General features: G+C 43.7%; 1 protein-coding gene across 1 annotated transcript in view; it reads right to left on the reverse strand.

Annotated features, from left to right (window-relative positions):
* Positions 1-892: 892 nt before the first annotated feature.
* Positions 893-13557, reverse strand: part of LOC110496382 (protein FAM135B) — a 63413-nt gene continuing 50748 nt past the window's right edge. Inside the window, exons 11-20 of the mRNA XM_036952943.1 lie at positions 13260-13333; positions 12901-13055; positions 10327-12619; positions 9982-10148; positions 9638-9729; positions 9350-9447; positions 6406-6557; positions 5840-5950; positions 5249-5362; positions 893-5084 (exon numbers count right to left, since the gene is read on the reverse strand). Coding sequence (XP_036808838.1) covers positions 4879-5084; positions 5249-5362; positions 5840-5950; positions 6406-6557; positions 9350-9447; positions 9638-9729; positions 9982-10148; positions 10327-12619; positions 12901-13055; positions 13260-13333 — 3462 coding nt within the window. The 3' untranslated portion in view covers positions 893-4878. The remainder of the gene's footprint in view (positions 5085-5248; positions 5363-5839; positions 5951-6405; positions 6558-9349; positions 9448-9637; positions 9730-9981; positions 10149-10326; positions 12620-12900; positions 13056-13259; positions 13334-13557) is intronic.

The raw sequence follows: 13557 nt of genomic DNA on the forward strand, positions 1-13557 counted from the left end.
AGCCATGCCATCCTTTTCTGGAGTTTTCCAAGATGTTAGTGTATGTGAACTTCAGACCCACTGGACTTGTGATACAGTAAGTTAGAAGTGAAATAATCTGTCTGTAAAGAATTGTTGGAAAAATGACTTGTGTCATGCACAAAGTAGATGTCCTAACCGACTTGCCAAAACTATAGTCTGTTAACACGAAATTTGTGGTGTGATTGAAAAATGTGGTTTAATAACTCCAACCTAAGTGCATGTAAACTTCTGACTTCAACTGTATGTTAAAGTATTGAAACTTGTGTTATATTGTACTGTACTGCGCAACATAATATTAGAAAGATGAGTGAGATCATCGTTTTTTATGTATTGGTAAGGTTAGTAAATATCATACAGAAAATGCATGGTTTTCAGAGGGTTCAGTTAAGGAGTATTTTGTGGGATACAGTCCTATTAAACTGCACAACCATATGGTACTAGCCTTTTTTTAGGGGGTAGATCAGCTATAATATTGAAGGTAGATTGTGGCTACCATCAATGTAATTGTCTGCATAATTTCCAATCCCCCATGTTTTTTTGTAAATATATATATAAAATATATATATTTTCCTTTATTATTTTCCCCTAACCCGGAAACCCTCCCCTAATTGGAGTAAACTAATGAACGACAACACTTAGGCTTCTACTTCCAACTTATACAGTACATGCAGTACTATATTTGTTTTAGAGACACAGTATATTTTACAATAGTTATCTTTTTGTTGGTTTTTAGTCCCATCCTTCATCGTTTATGCTATAAGGCTTTGTTCTCTGATGGTTAAAGTCACCTGTACTAAGCTTAATACAGACATATTGCATTTATAATTAGTTTCTTTAGCTGAGAACAAAGAAGGCAAGCTCCAGAATTGCATAAAGAAACATACTTGTTTTATTATAATATAATGTTGATATTGTTTATCATAATGTTCTGAAATATATGTATATTTTTTACATGGGCACAAGCTACTAAGGAACACATACAGTAAGCAAACTTAGAAAAATATTAGATTCGTATTATTGGCACAGATTAAGTTCTATTATATTGTTAGCAAAAAGAAAATACTTGATTAAATAAATAAATACAATGTCACTCACAAGTCAAATGTGTTTATGGAACATTCACACCAAACAGCTGGAAATGGGTCATAATCCTCAGCAGACAGACGATGATAATAAATAAAAACCACTACACAAACATGTCACAAAGCTGCCATGGAGCATTTTATGCAAAAGCACACATAGAGGACACACGCGCGTACACACACACACACTACAGGAAGCTGCTGAGAGGAGGACGACAAATAATTTTTGCTGGAATGGAGTGAACGGAATGGTGCTCGATACCATACCATGTATGCCATTCCAGCCGTTACTATGAGCCCGTCCTCCCCAATTAAAGTGCCACCAACCTCCTGTGACACACACACACACACAAACACACACACACACACACAGTGTAACAAAGGACGATTCACTCTCCCAATGACAAATAATAATCAAATAAAATATAAAAAGTTCAGTCAACATATCAGGGGTTGCTTTGCTGACAGAGGTAAGTCATGTCTTCTGTAGGAGTGAACAAGAAGAAAGAAAAATACTAATGTTTTAAATCATTTGAAATGGGAAGTGTTTCTCTTCATAACAGCACCAGAACAGCAGCCCTCTCTGACTGAGTGAAGCAGGCAAGTTTTTTCCCATCAGAACGTTTTGCTAAACCAAAGAAACAGAAGGCATCAAGTCCATGTAGGCCTACCACTACTGTATTATGTACCTTCAGGGAAAACACAGAAGCTCACAAAAAACTATTATGACATGTCAATGAATTAAACCACACAACCTGTAAAGCATGAATATTAAAATCCCAATCCACACCTGCCCTTGGAGAGCATGAAAACTAAAATCTTTACTTCACGAAATATGTGGCCCTTTGGACAAACAGATTGTGGCCCTTTGGACAAACAGATCATGGTCCTTTGGACAAACAGATCATGGTCCCTTTGGACAAACAGATCATGGCCCTTTGGCCAAACAGATCATGGCCCTTTGGACAAACAGATCTTGGCCCTTTGGACAAACAGATCATGGCCCTTTGGACAAACAGATCATGGCCCTTTGGACAAACAGATCATGGCCCTTTGGACAAACAGATCGTGGCCCTTTGGACAAACAGATCGTGGCCCTTTGGACAAACAGATTGTGGCCCTTTGGACAAACAGATCGTGGCCCTTTGGACAAACAGATCGTGGCCCTTTGGGGGTAAAAGCAAACAGGCAAGAGGGATGTCAGAAGGAAATTATGCATGAAGCCTGCTAGCTCTACCAGACTGCTGACACAGCTTCTGTAGAGGTTTCACAACCAGCCATTCCCTCATTGTCCTGACGGGAACAACCCAGCCCCCTTTCTATTGCTGTGTGTGTGTGTGTGTGTGTGTGTGTGTGTGTGTGCGTGTGCGTGTGTGTGTGTGGTGTGTGCGTACGTCTTAACGGAGGCCATTTAATTAAAGTCAATCCCAGTGACACTCTGCTTACCAGTCAGCACTGCAGCAAACAGAGCAGCCGCAGGAGACGACTTGGAGATGTCACCTTTTGCACTGCAAGGACACTAGGAAAGGGCTTAATGACAGTGACAGCAGAGCACCAGGAGATGGGACATTACAATAGGAAACGAGTAAGGTCAAGCTTTGTCGCTTGCCGCTAGCTGCATGGACACATCTTTGAAAGCTGACCCGCGAGCGGAGAACGGAGTATGTACAATATCAATTGAAACAGCCATACACAAATGACAATGTTGGAGTGCAAGGACTTCGTCAAGCAAGTGTATCTGTAGGTCTACTTGCTGTAAACGTCCAGCATAAAGTGTACTTGTCAGTCAAACCAGTGCAAAGAATAACTACGTGTCGGTACATGACCTCCATAGACGCACCTTTAGTCACCTCCATGTGATACCATGACAACATCTCTGTAAATCTGAAAATGTAAACATTCTTTTAATCTCGATGGACAGAAGCATAGTACCTACTAGTAAGTGCCCATAGTAGAGACTTCTGGGATGCAGGGTGACACCCTCCTTATTATACTGTTCCTGGCACAGACAAGGTAGCGACATTAAAGGTTCAATGCATACAAAATCTAACTCTAAAAGCAGCGCACGTACAGTATGAGAAATCAGAGAGAGATCTATAGGTCATTTCCAAGGGATATGAGCCATAGTGATTCATACTTCATGATTCTGTATTTCAAATCTATTTAAAATATTAATCAACCAAGATAAATTACACAATGGACTCAGTCGCAGTAATACTCATATCTCAGTATAGTAATATACATATCTCAGTATAGTATTACTCATATCTCAGTATAGTAATACTCATATATCAGTATTGAAATACTCATATCTTAGTAGTAGTAGTAGTAATACTCATATCTCATTATAGTAATACTCATATATCAGTATAGAAATACTCATATCTTAGTAGTAGTAGTAGTAATACTCATATCTCAATAGGATCACTACAGTCGGTAGAAGGTACATAGTAGCTTATGAAGGAAGTTGGGATATACCTTATTTTAAAGAACACAAAGGCATTACAAGGTTGATAAGCCTTCAACTCAACTCAGCAGTTTGATGGACACACATAAATGCTTTCAACAAACATACACTTTTTTTAGATATGTAATATACTGTATATAAACGTATACAAGAAATATATAGACCACCTTTTTCTGGCATTGTATGTATAGAAGGTTCACCTCTTGATTTGGCCTTCATGTTATGTGTTGAAATTGTATGATATAAAATCCACAACACAATGGTCATAGTCTGACAAACGTATGGATATGGTATAATTTAAAATACATAATGTAAAATGATATATAAATAATTTTCGTAAAAAGAAACGTTTGTACAATATAACATCACCACAGTTCTATGTGGAGTTTGATACGTGTATTATAACAATTACAATTACGGAGTTGAATTCCAAACAACTATCTCCTTCGTTTTTTAAATAAATGCATACATGTAGATCCTTCATCCAGTGATTCATTCAGGCTAGCCACTTCAGGTCAGGATACAATACCAAAATGAAATGTTCTTGATTTGGTAGCGCTTTGGGATGAACATTAGTTGTACATTATACTGACTACACTTTGGGATGAAGGGGTAAGGGATGAAGGTGTTCATAAGGCCTATACAACACCAGTATGAGCCACACGGTGCGCCACGTCAGTTGTTTCACTTGACATACGGCTGTTAATATGGATGGGATGTATAGAGCTTATGACCACCTCTTTGACAACAGGGGTAACATAGGTATACATACTTTAAATATTCACTGTACATAGTCATGGTGCAACCCCCTTTCTCTCACCAAATCCTCCTATCCTGTTAACCACAACAAAGAGCTCTTCATATACACCTAGAGCCTCTCTGAGCCAGTTTCTCTATAGCTACAGCTCAATTTGAAGTAGTGGTTCTACTTTTTTAAATATTTGAGCCTCTATTTAAAGGGATACTTCAGGATTTTGTCAATTAAGCATTTTATTTACTTCCCCAGAGTCAGATGAACTAGTGGATACCATTTTTATGTCAATGCACCCAGTATGAAGGAAGTCAGAGGTAGTTTCGCGAGCCAATGCTAAGTCTGCTGTATCAACTAGCAGGCTAGCAGTTTCCATATACTTCCAGTCATTGCCCTAACGCTAGTTTTCAATTGCGCTTCTGCTAGTTAGCAACTTCCTTCAAACTGCACACAGAGACCTAAAAATGGAATCCACAAATTCATCTAACTCTGGGGAAATAGCTAAAGGGCTTCATTGTCGAAAATCCTGACGTATCCCTTTAAAGTAGTTTGAAGTTCTATTTGAAGTAGTTGAGCCCTGCGACCAGGAAGAACTTCTCCAAGAAGAGTTCAGAGTCGAGCACAGCGATGTGAGCGGCTCGGCCAATCAGAGTGTTGGCGGTGTTGGGCAGGGCGTGGAACACATTCTGGCGAATCAGACAACAGTCCTTAGCCCCCACCAACGGCTGGAGTAGGTTGTTGATCATCTCTGTGTACACTGGACCTTGAATATGGAGACAGAAACACGCATGTCAACAGAGACAAAGGTACAGTACGTGATGACGATTGTTTACCATGCAAACCATGATTCTTAGATGTATTTGGTGGAGAATGCAGGCATCTGGTCTTTTTAATAGGAACATAGGAGCTGCAGTGAGTGGTGCTAACCTGTGGTCCTGTCTTTGAGTGCAGTCCTGCACATCTCTATCCTTGCAGAGTGGAAGGGAACATATCGGTCCTGAGGCGATGCCACCAACACCACATTCTTGAAGAACTGGAGCCCTGAGAAACCAGACAAACAGAGGGCGTAGACAGAGTGACAGAAATAGAGAGACAGAAAGTGTTTTTGGGTTACATTTCTATATTACTTGGTGCCATCATCATTGTTTGACAGCCCTCGACTGATGAAGCTGTGTTATTTCTCGTGTCTCCTGTCACTGTGCTCTTAAAAGAGTGCACTACTGGGTTTCAAATGACAGGGTTTGGATCATTTTGTCAGCCCGGCACAGCTCGAAGAAAAAAAGTGTTTTTCTGGCTTATGTACTTGGAGTCTTTGACAAACGGATGCTTTGTTCATCTCACACAGTGGGGGTGCTTCCCAGAACAGAGCTAGCTAGCTAGTGGAGTCTGTGTGTTAGCCAAATGACATATGGAAAGGAAAAGAGGAAAAAAAAAGACAAGATGAACAACATTTTAATGAATATTTGAGCTCATTGTGCTCTTACAGTGTAGTTCCTCCTACATTATAGCAGTACCTACCTGGTTTCTGACTGAGAAGATAGAGGAAGGTTTTCCGAGGATCGGTGTGATCTCTGCAGGTGAGCTGCAGCAACGATCCAGATTTCTTCAGCTTCTGCATCAGCCAGAGACCTAAAACAACCACAGATGTCAGCCACAGACCTGTAACAACCACAGACATCAGCCAGAGACCTAAAACAACCACAGATGTCAGCCACAGACCTGTAACAACCACAGACATCAGCCAGAGACCTAAAACAACCACAGATGTCAGCCACAGACCTGTAACAACCACAGACATCACCTAGAGATCTAAAACGACCACAGACAACCAGAGACCTGATTCAACCATCTGAATAAAAGACACACACATCCCCCATTGAAGACAACCCTGGGATGATCTCAGGGCAGAGCTAAATACAGTACAATTAATACAGACTGGTAGGAAGCTGCTGAGGAGACAAAACCAGAATCAGAAACAGTTTCTATTCTCCATGCTAAGTCAACGATGCCCTATGTTTTGCAAGGATTACAAAGGCCTAAGTAAGTAGGTAAGTATGCTGACCCGACCTCCCTCCCTACCTCACCTGTGCTGACCAGCGTGCTGTTGTTGTACAGCGTTCCCAGGTGTGGTCCGGACAGAGACAGGAAGGTGTGCAGCTTGACCAGGTAGCAGCGGAACCGAGGCCTTGTCAGCACCGACCGGATAATCACATTCCCCAAAGAGTGACCGATGAAACTGAGGGTCGGATAAAGGAGACAAACAGAACAGAAACAAAACAGACAAACAGAACAGATCAATACATTACTCTGCTGCTGCCCAGGTCTCGTTAGACCTAAAGAATGATCAAATGAAAAGACTGCCAAGACTGACTGCACAGTTTCTTATTATAGAATAGAAACTATGCACAGCAAGAAGTGCCTCCAATTCCTTGGCCCCCTGGTATTTACTCTATCAGTATAAAGTGTTCAGGACGAGGGTAGCTCATCCCAATCTAGCCCCTTGAGTTTTGTCAAGAAAATAGATCTTTATGTTTTTAACTCCATAGAGATGATTAATGTCCAAATAAGCGTCCTCCAAAGCAAGGTGACGTCTTGACGTCTTCATGGCTAGGATAGTAATTAGCTGCTTTACCCCAGTAGTCCATGGGGCGTTAGATTTCCTTAGATGTTAAGTTCTCATCTGCTAATTACAGTAGTATCACCGTCATCACAGTACTGGGCAGCATCCCTTAACACCAGCTACAAACCACCTCATCTGTTTCCTCGAACACTAAATATAGTAGAGGCGATGAGGAGAGAGACAGCTGCTACTGTGGCACTCCATGTCTTTAGTCACATTTCTCCAGAGTATAAACAATGTTGAAAAGAATGCATACTTAAATAGCACACACAGAAACTCAGATAGGAAAATTGGCATATTTAGGGCAATTATTGTACATGATGAATGACTGTACTTGATTTGGATCCATTAGTGTTCTGCTGCGGAGAGAAATATGTTTCAGTTCTTCACATCAAAGACAATGCTAAGTGGTTGAAAGTGCATGGGAATATCCTTCATTACTGGGTTATTAAAACCTTCTCTAACTCAGACGGGGCTGGTGGGAGGAGCTATAGGAGGACGGGCTCATTGTAATGGCTGGAATGGAAGAAATGGAACGATATGAAATACATTAAACAAATGGAAACCGGTTGACCCCGTTCCATTTCTTCCATTGCAGCCATTACAATGAGCCCATACTCCTATTGCTCCTCCCACCAGCCTCCTCTGCTCTAACTGGCAATCAGTTTGATAGGGTTGAGGATTGAACTGAGATGGGGGGTTTTCTCATTTGGGCAAAAGTCCGTCCTCTGTCCTCTCCTCCGTGCCCCGGAAACCGATAAGTGGTCGAGGAGTGTGTCAATTCATTAGTAGGCAAGCGAAAGTGTCCTCCACTTCTCGATAGCCACCTTTCATCGAGGATACTCATGTGTATCCTAAGGTGGAAGAGCTTTTAAATCTGCCACAACCCCTTTGAATCAGCTTTCATGTCAGAGGACAAAGAAACATGCACATGTTTAAAAACGACTCATTTTTTTCATCTATAACATGTCTTGCACAACTAACTTCATTTGTTTTGATCACTTTACACATTTATTTGGGGATCCACCCCTGTAAACATCATTTGCCTAATGACGGCCGTCTCATTTCATCCACGTTCACTTTCCTCGCAGACTCTCCTTTGACCTATTTCAAAAGGAGGCGAGAGAAGACGGAGGAGAGAGGACGCATACTCCCAGTGTCCTTTCTCCTCGTCTCCTTCTCAAAACTAATTGGAGGAGTAGGAACCTCTGCCTTTCTCATACAATGGGTTTTAAGAAGGTGACGAGGAGAGAGGACGTGAGGAGGATGCAATTCCCAGTGAATATCATAATGTATTCATATCCTGCCATCTAGTGGCTATTGGGCTGTTTTGTTTCTCCATTGCCTCCTATTACTGTACCTGTGTCTTTATGTTATGTGGTAGTTAGAATACTGACATTAATGTTGTGTGGTAGGTAGAACGGACCTTAATGTTGTGTTGTGGTTAGGACACTGACATTAATGTTATGTGGTCGTTAGAATACTGACATTCATGTTGTGTGGTAGTTAGAAATGACCTTAATGTTGTGTGAGGGTTAGGACACAGACCTTAATGTTGTGTGGTAGTTGGAACTGCATTAATTGTTGTGTGGTAGTTAAGGCAATGGGCCCAGTTGCATGAAACACCTTAAGTTAATTTCCCCCTCATCTCTTTCCTTAGTTTCCTTAACTTTAAGTCAGTTGCACAGAACATTTGAATGTGAATTCCCCCATGAAATTCGGTGAATAAGTTAAGGGTGCCCGTGAGGTCCCTAAACAGCTTCATTCAGTATGGTTATCAATGCAAACAGAATTTGTGGAGGTGGATGTTGCTTTCATCTGCCCTTGTTACATACAAAAGGAAAGCATCAACCAGCTAGTGACTTAGCTAAACAACAGAAGATGCACAATCCATGGCTATAAAGGGATACATTGTTGTACAACTGAATGCATTCAACTAAACCCCTCTGGATCAGAGAGGTGCCGGGGGCTGCCATAACAGACATCCACGGCACCCCGGGAACAGTGGGTTAACTGCCTTGCTCAGGGGCAGAACGACAGATTTTTACCTATTCAGCTCAGGAATTCGATCCAGCAACCTTTCGGTTACTGGTCCAACACTCTAACCACTAGGCCACTTGCCACTGGCAGTTAGCTGGCAGTTAGCTGGCAGTTAGCTGGCAGTTAGCTGGCTACTCTGTAATATAGCTTGAAGTGCTCGAAAGTAATAAAAAAACAAGTTGAGAAAAAATGTACAACAAGAAACGTTGTTTATTATCTTCTGAAGCAATATGGTTATCCTGTCTTGATTGTAGAAGTTCTATTTTACTATCTCACAAAATAAATGTGTCATAGTTAGAACTGACCTTAAGGTTGTGTGGTGGTTAGGAGACTTGACCTTAATGTTGTGTAGTGGTTAGGATACTGACCTTATCCGTCCGACGGTGAGGTTGTACAGCTGAATGTGCTGGATGATCTCGTCTATTAGCCTGTCCGTCATGGTGTCGAAATCTGCAAACGTGTCAGTCTGCAGCCAAGTGAGAGGAAAACAACCAACATATTTGTACATTTATTTAACCAGGAAATCCTATAGAGATTAAAATACCTCTTTAACAAGGGTGCTCTGGTATAAGTAGCTAAAAATATAAATAATATTCACAGGATTATCGATTTACAATCGATTTATTAATGTGCAGACAGAATATTCTGTATTTTACCTGGTTCCTCTCAGACATGAGGAAGTCGAGTCTGGACCCTGGTAAACCCAGCTCTATGAAGGTCTTCACCAGGCGAAGGTCTGCACTGTTCCCTAGGAGGACACAATAAAACAACACACCTTCAAACTGCTGGCCCCTGATCTGTATGTAAGCATAGAGGGGGGACCCAAATGATATTATGGACTGTTCAGTTGTTTTGAGTAAAGTTGCATTGTCCTAGCATTGGACAACATTGTATGCTGTTTTACCATCCAGGCCATGGACATATACAATCAGGTGGATCAGGTGATTGGTTGATTTGGTTGATTCAATTGATTGCTTGATTGATTGATTGATTGTCTCACCATCAAGGCCGTGGACACAGACAACCAGGTGTATGCCATCCTCAAACTCCTCATCCTCCTCCTCAGGGGGGAAATAGGGCAGGTCGGAGGCCAGGTGAGGGAGGTCACTGTACAGGGTTGCCTGGAACACCAGGTCTTTCACCAGATCCTCTTTGGACCTGTAGAAACTGGAAAACAGTGTGGGCAGAGGGGACAAGTGATGGTCAGAGGTGGAATCATTGTTGGAAATAACAACAGCATCATTATGGGAAATCACACACTCACAAGAACTCATCATCAAAGAGGTCAAAGAGCAAACATCTGACTTCCGTCTCATTCAAAAACTAGAAAGAAAAAACAACTCACTGCAGCATCCTCTCGTTTGTGTCATCGTCTGGCCCCAGGGAGTTGGACGAGGTTGAGGAGATGATGCCAAAGGACCCCAGGGGCTGATGGGTAATGGGGGATGCGGCTTGTCGAGTGGAGATGCCGCTAATGGACGGTGAGTCCCGGAGGACGGAGGAGAAGGGAAGACAGGTCGGAGCACAGGACACAGACATATTCACCACCTCCACCACCTTCCTGTTCATAAAGGACAGGCCTGACCCTGTGGTTGACCCCGAGCCTGACCCTGACTCCGAGCTACTGGGAATCTTAGCCGGCTTAGTCTGACCGTTGAGATCCAGCTGCTCTCGCTCGTTGGCCGGGAGCCCTATGAGGTCATCAGACCTGGCCCTATCATTGACAGTAAGGCCTATGAGGTGGATGGGTCTCTCTGTGTGGTTGGGGATAGAGGGGATCGGCCTGGGGTCATGGAGGCTCTTCCTCTGTGAGACCACCACTAGGTCACGCAGCCCGACCCGATGGAGGCTCTGGCAGGGAGTATGATGATGATCCAGTAGGTCCTGGTCAACAAGGTCATTCAACCCAATCTGATGGAGACTCTGACAGTCATTCCTGACTGGATTATCCTCCACATCATCCACCAGCACACCGCTGTCATGTTCACAGGGTTTTGTCTCACAGCTACAGGGGGCGAAGTCTACTTCACAGGGACCTGGGTCCACTGAGTTTGGGACACCACAGCTATCTCCTCTGTGATGTTTCTTATCCTCCATCTGACTGACTACAGCTGGATCCTTCATATCATCATGGCATTCAACATACTGTTGGAACAGCAAGACTTCTGGTACTCGACTAATGCCACTTAACACTGCTTTCATGTCCTGAGTGTCTGACAGGGCCACTGGCAAAGCAGATTCATTAGATCTAAGAGTTTCTTTAAGAACATGACAACTCTCCATATGAGTTCTGGTTACATGCTGGGGTGGTGAGGGCACAGCTACCCAGTCAAACAGACCAACCTCAGGCAGCTCTCCCTCTTGGATGTCCTCTAGAGAGGAGTAGTTTCCCCCGGATAAGGATTCCTGGTGTCTAATCAAGTCCCCAGTCATTACATGGGTGGGAGCAGTGGAGATGGAGGAGCATCCCACCTCCTGGTCCTGGTACCCGCTGGTCCCCTCGCTCTCCGTGTCTACCTCCGCCTCCGCTCCTCCCTGGTCCTCTTCTGTGTCCTCAGGGCTGGAGATCTGAGGAGCTGAGACAGACTTGGTCAGTTTACTGAGCTGTTGCTGGTACCTCTGTTCCTCGTCGTCCTCGTAGGGAAGGGACGAGATGGAGGTGAGGGAGGCCTGGATACCCATACCGCCACCCCCTCCGCCGGGCAGGCTGCCCCCGCTGGCTCCACTCTCTGTCTGCAGGCCCTCCAGGGAGCTGCGGTGGGCTGGGTGTCTCCTCTCCAGGCGCTGCAGTACCATTATCTCCTCCAGAGGGCGCCCTCCAGTCCGGTGAGCGTCCAGGAGCCAGGCCATCGAGCTGGGCTCACTCTCGATGCCTGAGTCAGAGATGACGGAGGGGGAGCGGTTCATTATCTTGGGGCCCCCCACCCCCACCACCCCTCGGTGGGCCAGCTCTCTCCTCAGGTCCGTAGGTAGAGGGTGCGTGAGGGGATGATCTTTGAGTGGAGCCTGGGGGTAAGTGGTTAGACGGCTAATAGGAACATACTTGCTGTCGTCGTCCATAGCAATGTCATTGTCTTCTACATCCAAGTCAATTCCTGTACTGATAATGTTCTGGTATCTCTGTGTGATGATGTCCTGGTGGTTCTCCAAGTCTTTCCAAGTCGTGTCTTCACGGTTAGAGGTATGTTGTGTGTCCGTACACTGTTTGTGGTTGGAGGAGATCATTAGCACTGCCTCTCCTCTGAATGGATCCACATCAGTGGGCCTGACTCTGATTATTCTCAGGCCTAAACCAGGGCTCTCCTCTGATTTCTCCTCTGCCTTGGCCTGCTCCTCTGGATCCCCTGGCTGGACTGGCTCTCCCTGGTCTGGTTCTCCCTGGTCTGGGTCTGCCTTGTCTGGCTCTGATGTCTCTCCTATCTTGTCAGTAATAATGCTGGTGCTCTGCTCTCCTATGAGAGACCCGTGTGTAGACAGGTCCATGCAGTCCTCACTGTCTTTAGGTTCCTGGGTTGGTATTGCTGGTGAGCTGGTGAGCTGGTCCAGGGGAGGAGGGCTATTGTTGGAATCAGTGACAGGAGGGTCGGGGATGGCCTGCTCACTGGTGGACATAGGTGTTGGTATATATGATCCCCAATCTAGAAGGAAAGATGGATAAAAATGTTAGGTCTTACGCTAATACTAGATGTTTGAATTATGCTTATCTACACTACTTGAAAAGTAGGAATCTGAAACAGATCAAAGAGTATTGTTAGCACAAATAAAAGCAGACTCAGGCCAGGATTCAAACTGAAACAGATTAACAACATATGCACTACTTAAAGGTCAATTCTTGTTGAGCCATCAGCGATCATGATCTCTGCGAATGTAGAGGAAAATACAACGCTGTTGAATGAAATCCCGGACTTAGTCAACTCACCTGTCCGTGGAGACTCTACATATCTATCTTCGAAGATGATAGGCAGGCTGTTCCAGTCTCCGTCAATGTCCAGGCATTCTACAGGTAACGGTGGCATCCTGGTCAGGTAGTTGGAGCTACGCACCTCCACAGCTATCTGACCGTGTCTGTTGATCCTTTAACCAGGAGAAAGAAGATAGAGGAAGAAGACGATGTTAAGAGGAGAACGAAGAAGGAGATTACTTTTTGCTATCTATCATAACGACTCGAACACATTGGACTTACATTTCCTTCATTCATAGAATGAAATCTCAGGTGAAGCATTAACATAACATTTTGTGTAAAACAGAGTGACAAAACTACATCATGCCAATACTCACAGGTCCTCTTGGAATGTCAGGGATGTCTCTTTGGGGTGTTCTGTGAAGAAGTATGCCTCTGAAAACCGCCTGACCTGACACCAGCACAAAATACAAACGAGAACCACCTTCATTTTCTCACTGAGAAACCTACAGAGTTAGTACTGTATGCATGAAAGGCAAAGATTTGATCTTCAAAATGGTGTAAAAGTTAATAGTGTAAAAATGGTTCAAATATAGGTAACTGCCAAAATAAAGGAAACACTTGAGTAAATGAGCGAGACAATGTATTTTGAAAGCAGGTGCTTCTACGCAGGTG

The sequence above is a fragment of the Oncorhynchus mykiss genome, chromosome 18 (genome assembly GCF_013265735.2).
Source record: "Oncorhynchus mykiss isolate Arlee chromosome 18, USDA_OmykA_1.1, whole genome shotgun sequence".
Taxonomy (NCBI): domain Eukaryota; kingdom Metazoa; phylum Chordata; class Actinopteri; order Salmoniformes; family Salmonidae; genus Oncorhynchus; species Oncorhynchus mykiss.